The sequence below is a fragment of the Pinus tabuliformis genome, chromosome J (genome assembly GCF_031772625.1).
Source record: "Pinus tabuliformis cultivar Carrire ecotype Pingquan chromosome J, CPIR1, whole genome shotgun sequence".
NCBI classification, from domain to species: Eukaryota; Viridiplantae; Streptophyta; class Pinopsida; order Pinales; family Pinaceae; genus Pinus; species Pinus tabuliformis.
The window spans coordinates 1,041,511,514-1,041,534,667 of record NC_142295.1 but is presented as its reverse complement, the minus strand read 5'-3'; the positions used below and the strand labels follow the sequence as shown (position 1 = coordinate 1,041,534,667).

The following is a 23,154-nucleotide window of genomic DNA, read 5'->3' as shown; positions in this document are numbered from 1 at the left end:
GTGGAAAAAATGGAAAATGAGATCTTGGAAGATGAAGCGGGAGATATCATTCATAATTCTAATGGAGCTCCACAAAGCAATTGATTGGGGCACTAACTTCATTTATTTTAGAAAATTGGTGTGGAAGAGAACTTGAACTTGCCAATAAGCATGAGATAATTCTCATGAATAGTAAATGTAATAAAATGTCTCATTATGAATATTTCATAGATACTGGATTCAAAGAATATATGAGGTTAAAGACAACAAAATCTCTTGTGGAAGCAAATATACTTAGCAGCATTGCCTTCAAAATTTGTAGATTATCTAAGACAACAAGATGATTTTCAATTGCCTTTCGAATCTTTTACTTGGAGAGAAATATACATCATCCTAACAAAAGTTTTGGTAAATTTATGCACTAGTATGAAAGTTAATAAATCTCTGCAGAAGATGTCAGGATAACCATACAGAAAATCCATCTATAACAAGTATGGCCTTGCTATAAATGACCCCATAGCAAAAAGAAGAAAAGCTAAAAAGAAGGCCAAGAAAGAAAAAAGACAAGAATACAGAAAATATCCACAGAGGAAAAGAAAAGGGACCAAGAAAGGATACTATAAATATGTGCCAAAAACACATTACTATGAACCCAAGGATATTCATTTGCAGACACAGAAGAAATATCAGTGGAATAAATTGATTTGTTGGCTCTGTGGCCAACCAGGACATACCTCCAATCACTGTCCTTTATCAGAAGAATATAATATAAACAGAGGAAAGAAATCCTTTGAAGCTGCAAAGAAGAAAAGGACAGTAAAAACAAAAGGCATGGTGCCAATTCTGTGTTATAAATGTGGTTCTAAGAATCACAAATCTGAAAATTGTCCAAACATCTCATTTAAAGAACAGATACAACAAAGACAACTATGTTCAACATCTGAATCCTCTGAAAGTTCTTCTTCAGAATGCTCTAACGAAGAATTAAATATGCACATGAATGAATTTGACTGCACTGATTTAAACAATTTCCGGTGTGAATCAAGCACTGAATCAGAAATATCATGTGATTAAGACCTTGTTTCTTAGCCAAAGGAGAAAGTTCTCATGGCACAAACCATGGATGATGCAGAAACAAAGCTACTTGCCCAGTTCAGAACATTAGGAGAAGGAGAGATGAAAGAAAAGTTATTAGAAACTTTTCTAAGCACAATCCACAAAAATCAGGGGAGCAGTAGCAAGACTGACTCTAAAACTGAACCAAAATCATTATTCATCGATGCCTCATTTGAAATAAATACAATATCTTTCCATAGAATCCAACAGTAATCTAAGATCAGAGCCCTCACATTAGGAGAAGTCAACCAAGAGATTCATCATCTCAAAAATGAAATTGTCTCTCTAAAAGCATAGGTCTCTGAGTTAGAAAAAGGGAAGAAAACCAAGGATGCATATGATGAATACTACACCAACCCAAATATTGAAATATTTGAAGGAAAAAAGGATGATACTATAGGTTTCACCGACATGAGAGTAATGGCTATCTAGTATCAGCAACATCATGTTATGCTAGATATCTGTATAAATGGTGAAATGTTTTCCCTAAGAACACTTATTGACTCTGGAGCAAATGTCAATATTCTGAATTCAAAAATAGTACATGCAAAGTATTGGGTAAAATCCTTTAAATAAGTGATTGGGTTAGGAAACAAAGATCTACTATATGAAGTCCCTCGGGCTTCTATTTGATTTAAAGAGCACTGCATCAAATTAAAATTTGTTGTTGCAGATATTCCTATTTATTATATTTTTGGGAATGTATTTTTAGCAGTTGTAGAGCCACATGGATCAACCATATTGAAGTATGGTAAGGTTGGTTATTTTATATATGTGTCAAGCTCAGATGGAAAATTACAAACAATCAAGTTACCCATTGTCTCTACTCCCAGAATGTTTACCATGGTACAAGCAATGTAGAAGATCGAAAAAGAAAAAAATTAAATTAAAGAGCTCAAAGAGCTAAATACCACCATAAATATAGCAGATTATCATCACACTCCTATAATTAAACAAAGGATCTCAAGTTTGAGATCACAAATAGAGAAAGAATGATGTGCTGAAGAACCAAATGTGTTTTGGCATAGAAAATAGCACTGTGTATAATTGCCCCACAAATATGAGTATGAAGGAAAACCCTGCAAGAGTAGAGCAATCCCTATGAACAAAGAATATAGAGATATTTGTCAAAAATAGATAGAAAGCCTCCTGAAAAGGAGATTGATCAGAGAATTTGGCAGTCCTTGGAACTGCTATGGTTTTTATGCTAATAAACATTCAGAACAGTTAAGAGGGATCCCAAGATTGATTATAAACTATAAACCTCTGAATATTGTCATCTCAGATGATACTCACCCCATTCCTCACAAAGGAAATCTTCTGGCAGGAATAGCAGGGGCTAAAGTATTTTCTAAATTTGATATGAAATCAGGATTTTGGCAAGTGGCAATAAATAAAGATGAAAAATTTAAGACAGCTTTTAGTGTTCCAGCAGAACACTAAGAATGGAACATCATGCATTTCGGACTAAAGCATGCCCCCTCCAAATTCCAGAAGGTTATGGATAATTTTTCAAGTCATATTTTGATTAGTTACTAGTATACATTGATGATATACTTATATTTTTTTTTTAAATTCCATGATCACTTTAAACATATCTAGAAATTTTTACAACTTGTCAAAACCAATGGATTGGTTCTTAGCAAGAAAAAAATTGAAATATTTCAGACAAGTATCAAGTTTCTTGGCCATACAATTAAAGATGGGTAGATCACTCTGCAAAAACATGCTCTAGAATTTGCTGATAAATTTCTAGATATTATCACTAACAAAACTCAATTGCAGAGATTCTTGGGATGTTTAAACTATGTAAGTAGATTTTACAAAGATTGTGCCAAAGATAGATCATTACTCAACAGAAGACTGCAAAAACATCTAGAACCATGGTCTCAGGCCCACACTGAAGCTGTCAGAAGAATTAAAATGAAGGTAAAAACTCTTCCTATTCTTCATATCGCTGATCAAGATTCTTTAAAAAGTGTTGAAACAGATGCCAACAATGAAGGATGGGAGGAATTTTGAAGAAAAATAAAGGATAAGAATAAATAGTTCAATTTGTCTCAGGGACTTGGAGCCCACCTGAGAAAAACTATTCTACTATATAAAAAGAGGTCAAAGCAACATGGAAGTTTTGCATTGATAAATCCACGTGATACACAAAAATTTTCTCTTAATAACGAATGCCTCTGCACTAAAGAAAATCCTTAGTAAAGCTATAAAGAAAGCGGGAGAAGCTAAGTTTGTAAGGTGGCAGGATCTATTTGAAAATTTCGACTTTAAAGTCGAACACATCAGAGGTGAAAAGAATTGTCTGCCTGACTTCCTAAGAAGAGATTATTTAAATCAAAAAGACACTCCCATGGTGATAGTAACAGAATGGGACCCTTCCCAACATACATAGACTCTGAGACGTATTTTTGAAACATAGAACTGGGAAGAATATTGTTCCAAATGGAAATCAAAATGGCAGCTAAGAAACACAAAAGTGCTCGATGCAAACTTGCAACCTCATTCAGATATTTAGCACTTAGTACCTGAAAGGAAAGTCTACCCCAAAGGTAGACTTATCAAAGGATTATGTTGGTCGCACATTTGGCTGAGGAATCCCTAAGCCAAAATTTTAGAGATATCAATATGATCTGGACATAATGAAGAAGCCAGAGGAGGATCTTTAACAAATATCTTGCCATAAATCAAACCAGATGGCTAGGATGGTATGACATGCCAGAAATGTGGCCACAGGGTGATTCAAGAATTATCTTCTCGGATACCATTTACAAATTTTCATACCACAAAAAGTTCTGGTGGGACATCATGAATGTAGATGGAAAAAACGAAACTCACTACACAAGAGTAAAATTCAGGGCCACATGGACCACACAAAGACAACGGCAATATGAATGGCTTCAACAATGGTAGAACGATTTTGGCCTCAACAAGACTCCTATGGATCCTCTTTTCTTCCAGTCTGACTTTCAGCTAGAATGTGACACTTGTGGATTTTTAAATGAATGTTGGCATTCTCGATTTAAAACTGTTGGAGATGTCAATAATTATGAAGACAATCAAATTCTTGGTTACTTTATGAAAAGACACCATGAATGGTTAGTCATGACCAAGATTAAACAGCAAATAGTCTCAAGAATTCCTATGATTGTACAAATAATTTATACAAAGGTTTCGGATTCTTGTAGATATTCTCAAATAATATTTCCATGCACCACACCCTTGGGGGACTAATGGTTCTCATGGGCTTTTCGTTAAAGCTTCCACAGTGTAATAATGATGTCTAGTAACAAGACTGAATATGACCAAATTTTTCGTGGGTTTTTCTGTTTAAAAGCATCCACTATGTAAAATTTATTCAAAGTACAATGTTTTCCATGGGATTTGTTCAAATCTTCCACAGTGTAACCTAGTACAAAGATTCTTCAATCATGAAACTCAGAGCACTTTTCCGACTTTTGGTGAGCTTTGAGCCACATCTCTTTGACTGACGAATGATAGTACTGAAACTGTCTGCCTGATTGTCGGATGTTTGTCCCCTCATTTTCCTATATAAGGAAGGAGTAAGGCTCATTCTGGGACATTCGGAGTGTGAGTGTGATTTTGGTGAGGTTTTTGAGTTTTTGAGTCTGAGGAGGAAGTTCTTGCTGCCATCTCTTTAGAGTCGGATCTGAGAAGCCTGCGCATCAGAGTGAGAGCTCTAGTGAGAACCTAAAGTGGCTAGATTATTATGTTTTGAGTTTGTGTGTTTCATAAGAATTCAAGTTCGAAAAATAGAGTCTTTGAAAGGCCAAGAAGCCTTCAAATAGCTTCTTGCTTGACAAGTTGCAACATTTTATAAATTCCTAAACAATCTATCTCTAGAAAAGAGCTTTAGAATTTCTCTTTGAATTTGTAAAAAAGTTCATAAATAATATGAGTATCCATTTCTAAGTTGAACTTTCATCTTAGTACTTTCCTATTTTCCGCCTATGTTATATTGTCTGTCAAGGTAGTATCTGTGAGACAAGAGGTTCTCTTGAGGTTCATCGGAGGTTCACCGAGTTCTGAGGAACACCAGTCCATTAAAGGCAGGAGGTCGTCTGAAGGACGTCAATGTGTGAAAGTCCAGAGGTTCATGTACGGGTTCGTGTAAAGGTTCTTGTATTGATCACAGAGAATAGACTCAACAAGAGCAAGCTTGCAGAAGCCCCTGCTACAAATTGGCCCCCTGCTACACGAATAGAACGAAGTTATAATTCAACTATCATAAATTAACTTTCACTAGATAAGGTGTATAAGAGGACCTTTTATACAACACTTACTTTAATCTGTAATTGGCATGTCCCTACGGAGTTATATAATATCACATATTGTAATTAATATGTCTATTCAAGTTTTTGACATAGTTAAATTTAAGCAACATTTTTTTTCCTTGAGTTATTTGAATATTGATTTATGTTTCATTGCATAAATTTTGTAGGTTTGATGGAAGGTTTGGAATATGTATTACTAGGGGTGCAAGAAACATGAATATGTGTTTTTTGTAGGGTTTTATGTGGATTAGGAGGATAGGTACTCCTCTATTGTGTTAAAAGTGGGTTAGTTTCATTAATTTGCACTTACCATATTTGTCTACCTCTTTATGTCTTCATTCAAATCTTATATACTAGTTACCATGTAGTAGGTGGTGAGGCTGCTCAAATTCCATTGGAAATATCAAGGATGTAATTCATGGAAACCCTTCTAGTATGAGTAATTGAATAGGTCCATTTCTTTCCATAATAAAGACTTAATTTATGATGATACTTGGTTTGGTAATAACACTATAAGAAAACAAAAATCCTAAATATTAGTCAAGTGAACACCTTTTATGTGGGGGTATTTCTATTGTGAGATGACAAGTTCAGTTTACCAATTTAACTATCATCTTTAGTATAGACATCAATAGCGGATTTATATAGGCTATTTTAGAATATCTTTTATCTATACAATTAGGGTTCCATCGATCATTTATCGAGGAACCCTCAGTTGATATCTAGATCCAAGGACAGTGCTCTCAAGACTAGCTATAGCCCTATATCAACATTAAAGAAAATTTGATATCTAAAATGTGTCTCTTAGGGAAAATGATAGTTAAGAAAAAAAATAAAAGCTATGGATTTTCAACTGGAAAGAAAGAAAAAATATTTTTAATAATATTTTCAATTACTCTCCATATGAAATTTGATGAAACTTATAAGGAAATAAGTGAAAAGGTATAATTAAAATGATTTTTCTTTCTTTCCCAAACTATTTACTCTTATTGATAACAACATCATACTAAATCCTTTTGGTTCTTTTAAATTTGATGTTAAAAGTAAATAGTTTATTTTGATGCTCATTTTTTACCTCGAAATTTCTCTAATGTTGACAATGGAAAATTCTTGAATCTCATGTTGCATGAATTCCTAATTCTAAATAACTCTAGATTTAAAGTTAAGATAACTAGATTTACATGAGGTAACGATTTCACTATCATTATAATTCTTAGGATATGGATTCTAGGTCATGAGACACCCTAAAATAATCCATGTTAGAGATATTGGAATATTATCACAAAGTTCTATCATAGTGATTTTACCTCTGTAAGACGTGTTACCACTTCATCAATCAATATTCACCCTTCCAACTCCCATTTTCCAAATAGTTGTGTAATGGAATTGATTATCTAGATAGACTACCAAAAGTGTGGGAAATAATTTTGCATGATGGAAGATATTCAAATTTATTGCCTTGTAAAAAACTAATTGAGAGATTGGGGTTGGCTACCTTTTACTCAAAATTTATTGTTTTTTAACTTTCTAACATGAGCTTTACTTCCATTTACAAATGGTTATAGAATTATATTCTTATGAAGGGAGCTCAAATGTCTTGAGAACTCATTGACATAGAGACATTTGTGACAAGGAAATCACAAATGTAAAGAAGGATTGAACAAGAGTGGTAGTTATAGATAAAACACTTAGAATTTTAATGGTATCCATTGTTGTATGGAGGGTGGTCAATCCAATAAATTATAAAAAATAATAACTCTTCATTTTGAAAGAACTCACCAATATGCAAGTCACTAGGTCTTATCATTCACATATTGACATAATATTGTGAAATAGAATTTCATATATGCTTTCTTCTTATTACTAGAATGAATAGTAGGTCATGGTAAGCTAAGGATTTGATAATAATATACAAGGATGAAATTCATAGGTAAAGTTTTTCATCATGTTTTCTTTCATATACAATAATTTAAATCACATTTTCCTTAGCTTTCTAGGTTAACGATTGCAATTAATACATGCACAAGTTACCCTGTTCTATTGAGCTAGATGAGACTCTCATTATATCCCTTTAAGTTACAATATGATAGATCACTCATTCTATACTTCATAACAACTTCGTTATAGAGATACATTACTTTGATCTTAGCTCCTTTTTTTGTGAACTAAACATTATATTTCAACCCCTTCTATTTAATAACAAGTGTTACAGATCCATTTGGGCACATCAAATCCCAACATCCATATCAGTGTTTTAGGGCTCATCAAACCCTAATTTCAATTGCTTCATGCCCTAAATAAGTCACCCCTTTGAATTCCTCCTTCCTAGACAGTTTCATGACTTGAAGGCATCCAGAAATAACCTCTAGAGGGACTAGCGCAGGTAAGCCCTTATGAAGGTGCACTGCAGAGTAGTTGAGTCCACTGCCAGGGTGCTCTGCAGAGCACATAGGCTTCCTTTCACCTATGCTGGGGGAGAATGAGCGAAATTCACATAGGGGTTGGAGAATATTCTTATCTTTTGGATTCATCTAGAAGGTTCCCTCACTTATCAACTCCTATGGGCTCGAAAATGGATGAGGAATGAGTTAAGGTGCATCCTATCCTCTCATCCCTTCCTCCATGGAACTAATTCTAAGTATGGAAGGTCATTCAATGCCACCATTTATGACAAAACCTCCTTCATCTTCCTATAAATTGACCACTCATCTAAGTGATCAGGGGATGGATTATGTTGAACTGTAAGGAGATAATGTTGCTATGAGATTTGGATTTGAAGCAAGTATTGTAATGCTACAAGTTTGTCATGCTTTTGATGTGATATGGATGGGATCCAAGCTGGAGGAATGGCTTTGAATCAAACACCAATGGTTGTATTTCCTTTTTCTATCTAATAAAGTGGTTGAACCTTTTTCCCATATGTTTGTATTGTTTCATAATGCTTATATGTGTGAATTGTATCTGATTCTTTTCACTTATATTCAATAGATCATATGCTTTGATCGGTTATTTGTTTTCTATTGTGTTTACAGGGTACTTCTCAAGCAGATTAATTATGGGAAGGAGCGACAGGATCGATACAAGGGAGTTGAGAGGAAAGAGGAACTACAAGTAGGTCTTCTATATTTTCATCTTATCTATTGCTTACAGGAAAAGTCTAAAACACATTGAACTGTTGTTCTAGATAGCTACTTATCTAGGGAATTAGTATTTATCCGTAGATACTGAATTCTCCAAAACAAATTGGCGACTCCACTGGGGATCGAACCCAGAGGAAGATCATGTGGTCAAACTCTTTCCATTACCAATCTAACTACCAATGCATAAGAAAATACTCTTTCTTCCGAAATTAATGATGTGTCATCTAACAAAGGAAAAAATAAAAAGCAACCAAGAGGCAAGAAAAAGGGGAAAAACAAAAAGAAACAAGATAATTCCCCTCAAGAGAAATCATCAGATTCCTCTACATCGGTAAGGAAACCTCGTTATCCATGTATAATCTGTAATGACTAGAATTTTACAAGAGATTGTCCACACCACTCAGAGATCTCTAAACTTTTAAAGACTTCAAACACATCGGCAGTGTTGACTGATCTGTTTCCAAACCCAAAGACTCATTTGGTTGAAACAAACCATGCTTCCACATCCCAAGTACTCATGTTATCCATCACAAAGCCACAAAACAAAGCTTTGGTGTCAACAAGAAACAAAGATTATGGAAATCCATGGTCATTGTTGAATAATCAGGCCACTGATCAACCTAATCTTTTGACTTTGACTTCATCTAAAAATATTCCACCTATTGTACTAGAATTGACAATAAAACCACCAAAGGGAGTTGTGCATAAATCAACATTTAACCCTTGGGCTCGAGCAACTCAAAACTATAACATAGTAGAAGATCTTACTCAATCACCTTCTGCTATGTCGACACTCGAGGTGTTACAAAATTGTCCCTCCCAGAAGCAGGCTTTTTTGTCAGCAATTGGCAGAATAGATCCTATGGATTCTAATCTTGTGGTTTTTAACCATGCGGGATATACACCGCAATTACTAGCACAGTTAGATTTCCTAATTCAAGTAAAAGCTCTCAATAAGAATGTTCATAGAACTATTATTGATGATGGGGCATCTACTTGCATTATGTCAATGAGCTGCTGGAAAACACTTGGTTCACCACCATTGTCACGATCACCAACTAGGTTAAAAGCTTTTGATGGAAGAACATATACTTCTTGTGGGATTTTGAGTAACCTGCAAATCGAACTGAGTTACTGTTGAAGTTGAGGTAGTTGAAGGAACCCTCGATTACAACATTTTACTAGGAAGGTCATGGGTATATGCTATGGTTGTTGTGGTTTCCACGTACTTTCGTACTATTGCATTCCGTTTTCAGGGTGGAATCACAGTCATCGGTCAGCTAGCCTTCTTTGCGAATAGTTCACAGGTTACAAGAAGCATTCCATTGGTACACAGACCCTCGTTGTCACTTCAAAGTGTTAGAGTAGGTCTCTTTAAAGATCCTTCCCTAATGGGTACTTTTATGCTACCGTCACCATCTAATTTGGTGGAAGTGGCAAGAGTAGAGACTTGCAACATGATGTCCTCCACCTCATCTAATTTAAGGAGGATTACCAACAAGGTTGAAGTTGATAGTAATATTGAGGTGATGTCGCTAAGCCCCATTGAATTAGCATAGCAATCAATTTTTTGGGCTTGTGCAGCAAACCCAAATCTGCATTCAACAATTGTATGGGTAGACCGTTCATTAGAATATGGTATTTCTTCGGATCCTTTTTCACATATACATTCTATAGATGAAGGAATCATCCAATCAATGATGATAGGAGAAGAACCATGGGAAGATTATCATCATCGTTCCTGTCTTCTGATGACATTTAAGATTATTCAAATGAACTAAACCACCCTTCATTCGTTGATTTCCTTTCGAATTCAATTTTCATAGACACAGTAGAATCTGATCGATACCTGTCAAATATTGAAGAAACAATTTCTATTAATATTTAGAACAAGCCTAATATTGTGGAGAACATTCATGCTGGAAAATCTTGTTCTTCATTGGAACTCGATAGTTACTGTACTCTCTTTTGTGAATTTAGAGATAGCTTTGCATGGTCTTACAAGGAGATGTTGAGCATTGACTCTAGTATTCTTGAACACGAAATCAAAATGTACCCTGAAGTCAAGCTAGTTCAACAGCAGCTTCAACCTGTTCATCCAAAGAAATCTGCTGCAATTGAAGCAGAAGTTGAAAAAAATTTGCGGGTTGGTTTTATTTACCCTGTACCTCTTACTAACTAGGTTTCCAACCTTGTTCATGTCATGAATAAACAAGGGACAATTTGAGTGTGTGTTGATTATAGGGATGTAAATCAGGCATGTCCAAAGGACAATTATCCTACTCCTTTTATCGACCAGATTATTGACAAATGTGTTAGATGTGAAATATTCTCATTTATGGATGGATTTTCCAGCTACAATCAAATCAATATCTGGCCACAGGACCAATCAAAAACAGCATTTATTTGTCCATGGGGCACATTCACCTATAGGAAAATCCCATTCGGTTTGAAAAATGTCGGGGCCACATTTCAGAGGGAAATGAATTATTCCTCCCATGACATCAAGCACATTGTTCAACCTTACCTTGACGATTTACCTACTCATTCATGAAATCAAATTGATCACCCGCAACATTTGAGAGCAATATTTTTACAGTGCCAACACTACAAGATACAACTAAATCCACACAAATGTGTGTTTTGTGTTGGTTCTGGTCAATTTCTCATATTTGTAGTGTCTAGAGAGGGGATTCGACTCGATCCGTTAAAGTTTTAGGCAATTTTTGATTTGCCTCCACCTTCAAATCTTTTACAGTTATAGAGACTCCAAGGGAAAGCAAACTTTCTGGGGAGGTTCATTCCTAATTATGCTGAAATGGCTAAAGGTTTTACACGTATTTTGAAAAAGGAGATACCCTTTCATTAGGATCATGTTGCATAAGCTTCCTTTGATGCTCTTAAAGATACCTTGATTAGAGCGTCATTAATGTATTCTCCAAATTACCAAAATGACTATTACCTGTATCTCACCACTGCAGATACAACCATTGGCATGGTTTTAGTTTAGGAAGAAAATGGGATTGAAAAAATGATTTATTACTTGAGCCGTAATCTCAACGATACAGAAAGTAAGTACTCTTATGTTGAAAAACTAGATTTGGCAGTTGTACAAGTTGTTCAAAGATTTCACCATTACATCATGTTACAGAAAACAACTGTCATTTCAGATTGCAACCCTATGACATACATTTTGTCACGTCAATTGCTAGGGGGAAAATACTCAAAATGGATAGTTATTTTACAGGAATTTAATTTGGAATTCACCAAGTCTAAATCAAAGAAATCTCTAGTTTTCGCTAGTTACTTTGCGACCTTCCCTCGCCTCCATTGATTCAACATCTGAACCATCAATTTTGGATGAGTCTTTGTTTCTAATTTCATCATCTGACGTGTGGTATGGAGATATATTGATCTATCTTCAAAACCAAACTTTCTGGCCTAATACCTCTCGCTCACAACAGTGACGTATTCATTACCAAGGCAAGATTATCTGATCATTGGTGACACTCTTTACTGTCATGGTATCAATACGGTTTTACGGAGGTGCCTCATGCAAGTGGAAGTCGAGAAAGCATTGAATGATTGCCATTCAAGTGTCGGTGGTGGACACTTATCTGGATATGCAACCACACAAAGAATTCTCCGTGTTGGTTACTTCTGGCCAACTATATTTAAAGATTGTATTATTGTTGTTAGAAGATGTCACGCATGCCAGATATATGACCGAAAAACTAGATTACCACCTGCACCATTGCATCTAGTCATTGTTGTTGGCCCATTCGCCAAATGGGGCATTGATTTTATAACATGTAACCCCACCTCGACTAGGGGGCATGGGTATATTATAGTCGTCATTGACTATTTTACCAAATGGGCTGAGGCGATGCCAACATTCAACAACAGTGGCGAAACAGCTGCTCTTTTCTTTTTTAACCATGTGGTTGCCCGGTTTGGTGTACCACAAGCCATAGTTACATATCATGGGTCACATTTCCGCAATCGCATGATAGCTGAGTTGACTGCTCAGTTAGCATTATCACATGATAGTTCTACCCCTTATTACTTGCAAGCGAATGGACAAGTTGAGGCCATCAACAAAGTCTTGAAACGGATGTTGCAAAGAATGATAGGGGTTCATAAGAGAAACTGGCACTTAATCTTGTACTCTGCCTTATGGGCATATCGAACCTCAGTGAGAAACGCAACTGGATTCACACCCTTTTAGTTGGCGTATGGTTTGGAAGAAATTTTACCGATACAATGTGAAATTTCATCGCTCAAACTCGCGATTGACTTGTTACCCCACACTTCTGAAGAAGAAGCACATTTCTTGGAATTAATCCATCTAGATGAAACCCGTTGTGATTCCGCATTGGCTAACGAAGCGCATAATAAACGTATTAAGGCGTAATATGATAGAAATGTCAAGCCTTGTATCTTCCCAGAAGGATACCTGGTCTTGCTTTACGATCAGGAAGCTGATAAACTTAGAGCAGGGAAATTTGAACCAATGTGGATGGGTCCTTACATTATCAAGCATGTTCTGGCAAAAGGTGCCTATGAGTTAGTAGATTACGATGGGATTCCATTGTCGCAGCCCCGAAATGGGTTGTCCCTCAAACATTACTATGCTTGATTAAGTATGGTAAAACTTACTGTATATATGCTTTCATTGCATGTGTGTGTGTATCTTTTAGATCTTTTTATCTGGTTAGTAATCCATTTTGCATTTGTTGCAGATGTCGGAGTCTTCGGAACCTTTTGTTGGTTACACCGATGGTGCTAGTTGTAGTACGCAGAACTTGTCTTCTGCAACATGGGCTATTTTCGCTCCAAGTGGCAAGTTAGTGAGTTTCTAAGGGATTTGTATCGGTGAATCAACAAACAACATTGTTGAGTATATCGCATTGACTAAACTACTCTCTGCAGCCATTTCACTTGGCATTCATCGAATCATCATTAGATTAGACTCGCAACTCATTGTACTACAACTAACAAACATTTATACTGTCTGAAATCCAACAATTTTTCATATGTTCCTTAGAGTTCATATCTTGGAAATACATTTTGAACACATTCAATATCAACATTTCCATAAATCTTAATACATTAACTGATTCTCTAGCGAATTATGTGTTAAATAGACATTTGCGACACATGTAAAAGTAATATTTTCAATTCACACCATTAGTTGAATAGGATTGCATATAACCATAGAAAACTCTGAGAGTAAAATAGATAGGTGTTTTAAAAGTTTATGCAAAATTTGTGTCCAAGACACGTTTGGTCATCTAACCCAAAAAACTTAAAATGCATGCAAAACATCCTAAGTAGATCTAGTGGTGCTAATGGTAACAGGTCACAGCTTGTGCTATCATGCGCAAAAGCCTCGCCCAGCAGCTAGGAACACCAATAGCGTGGCCCTGCAGCCTCATAATTAACTCCTCGATCCGGACATTTGAAATACCAAGGCTTAATCCCTCTATGTGATCCTACAACTCTGCTAAGGTCTCGGCCAAACGAAGTCCTGGAGAACTGCTCTCCCAATGTTTCTCCGTGCTGGCCCACCTACAACCTGTTGGTGTCCCACAGGTTGAACAGTACCCACATCAGCATACATATGAGTAATTTTAGTTTAGTCTTGGAAACATCAAAAAACACAAAAAACATGTAGAAACTTGAAAAATAAAAAAATAAACACTTTGGTCAAACAACTTACCCATAGCACCCCATTCTGCTCCAACTGGTAGAATCAAATCTATATCTCCACGGAAATCCATCCTTGAATATGGATTCTCCTCGATGACAAGATGTTGTCGCTCGAGCCAACTAAAAAATGTAGGGGAAAAAATGATTGTTGACTGACCCACATGTCGAGCCATCAATTCGACCCACCTCTAATCGGACCAGCTACACCCAGTGATACATGTTGTGGTTGCATCAATGAGATTTTCTCTAAGGTAAAAGTGATTAAGAACAAACCATAGCAGAAATTATTCTTCTTACCAATTTTTACCTTAGTCAATTTTTCTTTCAGTAAAGAAAGCACAGCCTCGCACCAATTGAAAACTTTTGGCTCTATACACCTAGTGCATACTACATATAAGATATGTTCGCCAAATGTAGTGTCATGCTGCCAGCCAATTTTGTGATTGTGAAGAGGATCATTCTCAAATGCAAATTACCTACATCCCTGATGTTTATTTTCCCATCCTTGCTAGGCTGTGTACCTGGCCAACAAAACTGTCTTATGTAATCTCTCATCGATTCACGTCCACAGGCGAATCCAGAAAGTGAGATGGGCGCACCTCGCCTTGATAGTCTTGTAAGAAAGTAAATATCATCAATGGTAATAGGGACCATCTTGTCCCTAATGTGAAAAGTCTGATTTGTCAGATCCCATGCACGAATAAGGAATTGCAGTAGTTCTATTTGTTGACTCATTCTGGACAACTTGAAGTATTTCAGTAACCCGTATTTTTTTAGGGCCTCAACTGTACCCGGATTGTTTAGAGCAACCATGTCTTGTTCTTCATGCTCCCTTTCTCACCATGTAATCAACATTCTGATCCAATGAAAGCCTAAAACACAATCATAAGCTTAATTAGGATCCTTTCCATGGCAAAAACAGGACAGCTTTTGGAGCAAACAGCTAAAACAAACTTGGGAAACTCACCTAGCACAGCCAAGGCACAGAGATGGTGTGTTGCAGAGCATGCAGGCTTCTATCTGGGTGCTCTTCAGCGTAGTTTTCGATGTGAAATCCTGCGTTGATCCCAGGGCAAAAAAAATGAAACCCCAGGGGCCCCAAAAAACACTAAAACTTGCATGAAATGGAAAAAGAATGACTTGAAAAGAAAGTAGAGAGATTTAGTTCCTACCTGGCCCGGACGGCTCGAGAAATGGTCTGCAGAATCTCTCGCAATCAGCTGGTGAAGATCAAGGTAAAAAACTAGCACATAGCACAAAACTGAATGGTAAGTTCCAAATGGTAAAAATGTCATGGTAAAAACTTGTTTTATGTTTATTTCGTGTTCATTAATCGAGTAAACATTAGTATTTACCTATTTTTCCCTATGAAACATATATTTTTAATCCATTTGGTGGTCTTTTGAGCATCTTTTGCAACTGACTTACAGAATTCATCGTGCTCGATTGTAAATTGTACCTTTGACCACAAAGCACACTTTTATCTCTTTTTCAAGCTCTGTTAAAAATGAAAAAGGAACCCCCTTGGAGTCCTCTTTAAGCTTTTTTCAGACTCTTTAAACATAAAAAGATTGTCGAGCACTTGTCCTTTCCAGCTCATTAATAGATTGTAAATGATATCTCTTTTGTATTATTTTACACTTTTTCGGGCTTGAGAAATTAATTTACGAAAAAGAACTTGTGAAGTTTTCTTTTTGTCCCTTTTCAAACTCTCTAAACATGAAAATGACTGAGTTATCTTTGTCGTTAAACTCGTTAAAACATCAAATAGTGACAAACTTGTCCATCTAGACAAAACCAAGCTTCACCTTCGCTAGACTCATTAAAACATAAAATAGCGATGGATTTGCCCAAAGGGTGAAATTATACAACAAGCATATCTTATCCTCCTCAAGCTTGATAGAAATAAAGAGGTATTGGTCAGCAATGACTCGGGAAAATGGGAAAAGGGGGAAACAACTTTATGGTAGCAGGTCGCTCTTGAACATGACACTTTCACTCCATCACCATGACTATCTGGGTTGGGTTATTAGGTTGATGTTTATCACACCGTTGGTCTATCATACCATCTATCACTTTGTTTTGGGTTAATGCTACCAATTCACTTTAGTGTCGCCGACATATTCAAGAGAATTCATTCAGTCAAAATTCATCCTTTGCAATACCATAAACCTTCATTTTCATGACGGCCATTCCTGAACCTTGTGTCGTCAGTAAAATTCCATATTAAAAAACACTACACTCGTTTCGTGTCGTTGATGTGGGATACATTAAGGCCCTCCTGCAACTAGTCGCTTCTTGTTGACATCAGCTCCTTATCCAAGAAGTTGACTTAGAATCACCCTTTCAGTACATTGAGGCTTGCATGCACAAATGGCAAATTTCTCACTTCCGGCGATAGGCATACATCAATGGCCTTCGACCAAAAGACTTTGTATGGTGTTTGACATCAAATCATCCATTCACACCATGCAAAATGTACTGCAGTACCTTGAGGATCATTATCATTATCGGTGATTTCTCTTGCATCTATTAACAGCTTACATTATCGGCTGGTAATCAGATGGTGTCTTCCCATGTTTGACTTCAGATCACATATTCACATGGTTAGACTCGTACTTGAGCAAACGATTGAACAAGATAGAATACCCCAGATCTAGTTTCATCCATTTGGGCTACGATTTCAGGAGTACTAAATCATATGTACAATGGCTTTACATTGATGGTCATTCCGATCATGGGTCTATATCTGTAGACATTTTTTTATGTACATGTAATGAAAGTTTATAAGCTAAGCATGGGTATGCCTTCCCCTAGAAATTCATGTAAAATCAAATATCATGATATATGTATTATAATTGATGCAAATCACCTTCCACTTTGATACCTCCTCATCACATCGCAAAGCATTTCATTCAACATTGGCATTTTTCCAACTTCATGCTTTAGGGGGGCAGCTATTATAGATCCATTTGGGCACATCAAATCCCAACATCCAGATCAGTGTTTTAGGGCTCATCAAACCCTAATTTTAGTTTCTTCATGCCCTAAACAAGTCACCCCTTTGAATGCCTTCTTCCCAGACAGTTTCATGATTTGAAGACATCTAGAAATAGCCTCTATAGGGACCAGCGTAGGTAAGCCCTTATGAAGGTGCGTTGCAGAGTAGTTGAGTCCACTACCAGGGTGCTCTGTAGAGCACTTAAGCTTCCTTTCACCTGCGCTGGGTGAGAATGAGTGAAATTCACATAGGGTTTGGGGAATATTCTTATCTTTTGGAGTCATCTAGAAGGTTCCCTCACTTATTAACTCCTATGAGCTCAAAAATGGATGAGGAATGAGTTAAGGTGCATTTTATCTTCTCATCCCTTCCTCCATGGAACTAATTCTAAGTATGGAAGGCCAATCAATGCCACCATTTATGACAAAACCTCCTTCATCTTCCTATAAATTGACCACTCATCTAAGTGATCAGGGATTGGATTATGTTGAATTGTAAGGAGATAATGCTGCTATGAGATTTGGCTTTGAAGCAAGTGTTGTAATGCTACAAGTTTGTCATGCTTTTGATGTGATTTGGATGAGATCCAAGCCGGAGGAATGGCTTTGAATCAGACACCAATGGTTGTATTTCCTTCTTTTATCTAATAAAGTGTTTGAACCTTTTTCCCATATGTTTGTATTGTTTCATAATGCTTATATGTGTGAATTGTATCTGATTCCTTTCACTTATATTCAATAGATCGTATGCTTTGATCGGTTCTTTGTTTTCTATTGTGTTTACAGGGTACTTCGCAAGCGGATTAAGTACGGGAAGGAGTGACAGGATCGATAAAAGGGAGACAAGAGAAAAGCGGAACTACAAGTAGGTCTTCTATCTCTTCACCTTATCTATTGCTTATAGGAAAAGTCTAAAACACTTTAAACTATTGTTCTAGATACAGCTACTTATCTAGGGAATTAGTATTTATCCGTAGATACCAAATTCTCCAAAACAGCAAGGAAGAATTATTGCATAATTAATGGATACCTTTAACCGTAGTGTTATCTATTTGTGTCTTTCTACTTATTGCTATAATGGGGAGATTAATTTCATATAACTTAAATTGTTATAAATAACCATAAAATTATTATGATAGATTGTTGATAGCTTTAACTAATTAGTTATTAGAGTTTTTTTTTCTAAACCGTGTATTAGGCTCAATCCTTTAAGTGTGTGTATCCTCACTCCCTTCATTTATTAGATAGGTAATTATCATATATATTTTTCATAAACTATTTTAATTTATTAATATGGTCATTTTTTCGCATTTATGCGGATTGAAAAGTGTGTCTAAACAATAATTTACTCCATTTTTATTTTATTCAAACCTTTTAGCATATACTTATACTTAAGAGTTTCTTTTTCTATTTTAATTCAAAATATTCAATAATTGAAATAATATTTTGATTTTAAATTACAATTATTTTATTATATCTAATTTATTAAAATAAATTATTATATCTAATTTATTAATAAAAAATTATAATTTAATTTTAGTTTAATATAGTAAATTTGACTAAATTGAATAGCAAATATTATCATGGAAAAAATCTATTTAAAAACTTGATTTTCTCTATTTAATTCATATTTTGGTTTTCAATTACATTTTATTATATATTAAATTTTATTATATCTAATTTATTAATATAAAATTTATGAATTAATCTTAACTTCTTATATAAAATTTAAATAAATTAAATAATAAATCATTCATAAACGAAAATTTGTTTTATATTCTTTGTTGACGATATTCTAATCTTTGCAATGCTATGTAAATCTTCTTGGGCCTGTCTATATGTTATCTTTCAGAAGTTCCGGGCTGCAACAGGCCTTATGATCAACAATGAGAAAACTGTGCTATATCACAATAATTCCAACCCTGCTACAGCTCAATGGATAGCGGCCCGTTTCGGCATCAACCTCGCCCTCCTATCAGATGGTCTTACATATCTGGGTTTTCGCCTCAAAGTGAAAAATAATAAGTGCAACGATTGGTTGTGGCTTATTGACCGGTTCTACAACAAAATCTCTAAATGGGAACTGCGGCTGTTATCCCTAGCTGGCAGACTCATTCTCGTTCAAGCGGTTCTCTCCCAACTCGCAGTCTATTGGGGCCACCTCTTCGTCCTCCCCAACAAAGTCATCAAGAATATGCAGTCAATCGCTGCAAATTTCCTGTGGGGTGGTCATTCTTATCAATCAAAAATACACCTTGCAAGAATGGATAATATTACAAAATCAAAGAAGAAAGGGGGATGGGGCCTTTTAAACATGAGGCTCTTTGGGAATGCGCTCATCTGCAAGTCTATGCACAGGGGTTTTTTCGGGAACAGCCCGTGGTCCGCTCTCATCAAGCAAAAGTATCTGAAAGGCCGGAACTTGGAACACTGGCTCAGAAGGTCATCTCTCGGGATCAGGCACGGTTCTCCTATATGGTGCAGCTTCAGAAAGAATCAACGGTTCTTTATGAACAATCTTAAATGGACATTTTTTTCAGGTTCATCTGTCCTCATTGCCTTTGACCCTACCTTATATGATCTAGAATCTCAGATCCCCCCGGCTCTCCTCACCTTCTTCCACTCTAGGGGTATTTTCACCTGGTCCAATCTCATTGATTCATGGTCCTCTCTTGAGCCCATTTGGAAAACGGAACATCAACTTCATATCCCCCCCCCCTCCGCCCCTTCTGGTCCTCCGCCACCCTTTCTTTCTCCCGCCGGAGGATCCTACAACTTGGAACAAAGGACGAACTAATCTGGTCCCCGGACTCCTCCATCCACCCCATCACTGTCCGTCGTCTTTACTCCGCCCTTTCATCTCATCTCCCCCCCCCTAATCTCTATCCTCTCAAATTCTGGAAAGCCTCCTGCCCTCTTAAATCTATCCTTTTCGGCTGGCTCCTCTTCTACAACAGGAACCTTGCCTGGGATGTTCTCCAAAAGAAAGGGTGGCACGGTCCGAGTCGTTGTCAACTCTGCCTTGCTGAATTGGAAACGAACATCCACATGTTCTTTCAATGCGCGGCATCTTCAGCGATCTGGAACGAGCTATCCTCCTTTTTTGGTTTTCCCATCCGTATTTTCTCCACGGTCCCGGACGCTTTTTTCTGGTGGTCCTCTCAACGACCCTCCTGGCTCGCTTTATTTCTCCTTTCTGTATGGCATATCTGGAAGTGGAGATGTCGTCGCGTCTTTCAGGATTCCAACTTGCCGCTGGACTCCATCATCTCGCTGATTACAGGATCCATGCCTCTGGACTAGCTTCCATCTGTCGCTGGCATCTCTATTTTCTTGTGCTACTGTTATTTTTTCAGGACATTATGTTACATGCAGGTTGTCATTGCTCTATTTTTTGCACATGCCGGCTCTATGCGACTGGCGTCTCTCTTCTGCCTGTCTACTCATTCTGAATCAATATGTCTCACTATGCTCTCATTCTGCTGATCCACAGATCGATTGTCATCACTCATCTTTGTTTTGATCATGACCTTTATGGCTTTCTATCGCTATGTATTTTTCAGAATATTATATGATCTTAATATAATCTATATAGATTTTTTTCTCTGAAAAAAAAAATCATTATTCTGAATTAAACCATTTGGAATAAGCATTTATATTGTTAATTTTCATAATTTATATATATATATATATATATATATATATATATATATATATATGACAATCTTTAGCTGTACAAAAAGCTAAAACAAATTAACCGCCTCTGAGATTATGTGACCGGAAACTCAAAGATCTTACCGATATATTGAAAATTCAAGAAAAGAAAAATACTCCCACTCTGTAATAAATCAATGACACGTCAAACGGGTGCGAAATTAATTAAAGAATTTGACAATGACATGGTGCGCCATTAGTGAAAGAGTTGAAATTGACAATAACGTAATGCACATTTCGTAAATGTTGGTTCAAAACAATTAAGAAGGGAATACCAAGATATAGCCTCACCAATACCCAACCTAAAAAATATATAAATGATTTTTATGATTTTAAAATTAAATAATAGTTTTTAGAAATTAAAAAATATTTGCTATAAATTAATATATTTTTTAAATAAATAAATCATTTAAAAAATATTGATATTGATTTATATCCATATAAATATAATTTGATATCAAACATTTAGTATTAGTTCTACTTGAGAGAGTAGATTCTATGGTCAACATTGGTTGTACTTTTGCACCTTTGATAGCCTCCCTAATAGCAGTGCCAAAATGTTGGGGTTTTAATATAGGTTTATAGATTTAGTCCCTCTCACATTTTTTTGTCAATCTAGGGTATGTCTGATTATTTCAAGGTTATCGTGCAAGGTTTATGCATGCCACAGCTTCTCTACCCAAGTACTGAGCAATTATGAAATACAAGGCCCAAAGAGTTCTACAAATCGAGTAACAACAATTTAAATAACACCAAGTTTAAGTAACAACAATCTAAAGTAACAAAAATTTAGAAATAACAGCAAGATAATAAAGCAGCAAAGAAATGAAGCAGCAATCATAAAGCATTAACGATATAATTGAAAAACATACCTATCCACATGAACTATATCCAATAGCACCTGATCAAAAGAGTGAGCCCAACTCTTCGATTAGGGTCGTGGCTAAGAATTATAAACTACACCAGGTTACGATATGTTGATATTTTCATTAATTCATAAAAAGAAATTACAAACTAAAGTTTTGTTGTTACACACGAAAGGAAGATCATCTAGTTCTTCTCAGTTGTGTCATACCTATACACAACTGTCATTACATGAATATCATTACTTAATAAACCCAGAAATTGTGGTGATCTGTCTGTTTAAAAATATACAATAATTCCTTAAATATAAAACAAAATGGAAAGCTAGCAACAGAGTTGGTTCAACCAACTATTCAGGAAGTTGGTTAGTTGATGGTTCAGTCCTCGAATAGCGCCACTAGTCCGCAGTCAATAACATCACGATGGATCATATTTTGTCGAACGATGTCCGATATGAATTGTTGAGTAATCTGCAAGGAATCTCATCCGCAAATCGTCAAAGTATCATTCCCCTATGACTACCGCTTCATTAATTAACAATTCAAGAAGACATGCCAATACAATATACCTTTTCATTAATTGGGATACAAATTAACCTCATAAGAGATATGAAGTAGATGGAAAGGGCTATGAAGTAGATGGAATGGGATAGGTGTAAGTAGGTAAAAATGGGTAACTTCTTCGGCAAACAATTTCTTCCATGCATCATCATGAAGGTCGTGAAGGTATTGTTAATGAGCTTCCATGAGGAATGAAATGTTATCCCACTCAATTCATGAGGTTTCCATACTATGAGGACCTAAGAATAGTTCATTTCTTTTATACAATGCATATCAAGAAGAATGTGACAGAAACATTATGGTGAATCATAGATGGTAGGAGGGATAAAGAAATAATCGTCAAAATTTGTAGTGACATTTAAGAAGCCAATCATGCAATGCAAAGTGTGATCCGATCAAATAGTGATGGAGATTGAAATAGTCTTCCATGGTTATTAACAGAGAAGCAAAGCAATGATGTAAAAGAGGTCATTCGAAGAATTAAATTTCCCACAGGTTTTTCTTCAAACATAAAAAATATCTTAACAAAGAAAGGTGAATTTGGTGGGGTAAAAACACATGATTGGCATACCTTCATTAAGGTAATTATTTTATATATATTTTAGTTTTGGTATACATATTCATAGTTTTCTTTTACAACTTTGGATTAAACAAATAACAATTCATTTTATTGTTACAGTATGTTGTACCTCTATCTCTCCTAGATGAATTTGATAACAACTTTCAAACAAATTATATATTATCTTGGGAAATAACACATTTATCACA

The 23,154-nt window shown here is 35.9% G+C and overlaps 1 protein-coding gene across 1 annotated transcript; it reads left to right on the top strand.

Annotated features, from left to right (window-relative positions):
• The first annotated feature begins 19,055 nt into the window (after nt 1–19,055).
• Nucleotides 19,056–20,525, top strand: LOC149230464 (uncharacterized). The gene is made up of 2 exons (XM_089381325.1): nt 19,056–19,878; nt 20,206–20,525. The coding sequence occupies exons 1-2, from the start codon at nt 19,056–19,058 to the stop codon at nt 20,523–20,525; spliced, it is 1,143 nt and encodes a 380-aa protein (XP_089237451.1).
• The last annotated feature ends 2,629 nt before the right edge of the window (nt 20,526–23,154 follow it).

Excerpts from the sequence above, each read along its gene's own strand:
- LOC149230464 (XM_089381325.1), top strand. The coding sequence starts at position 19,056 with ATGCTATGTAAATCTTCTTGGGCCTGTCTATATGTTATCTTTCAGAAG. Across the intron at positions 19,879-20,205 it reads CACCTTCTTCCACTCTAGGG|GAACCTTGCCTGGGATGTTC; the intron begins GTATTTTCACCT and ends CTTCTACAACAG.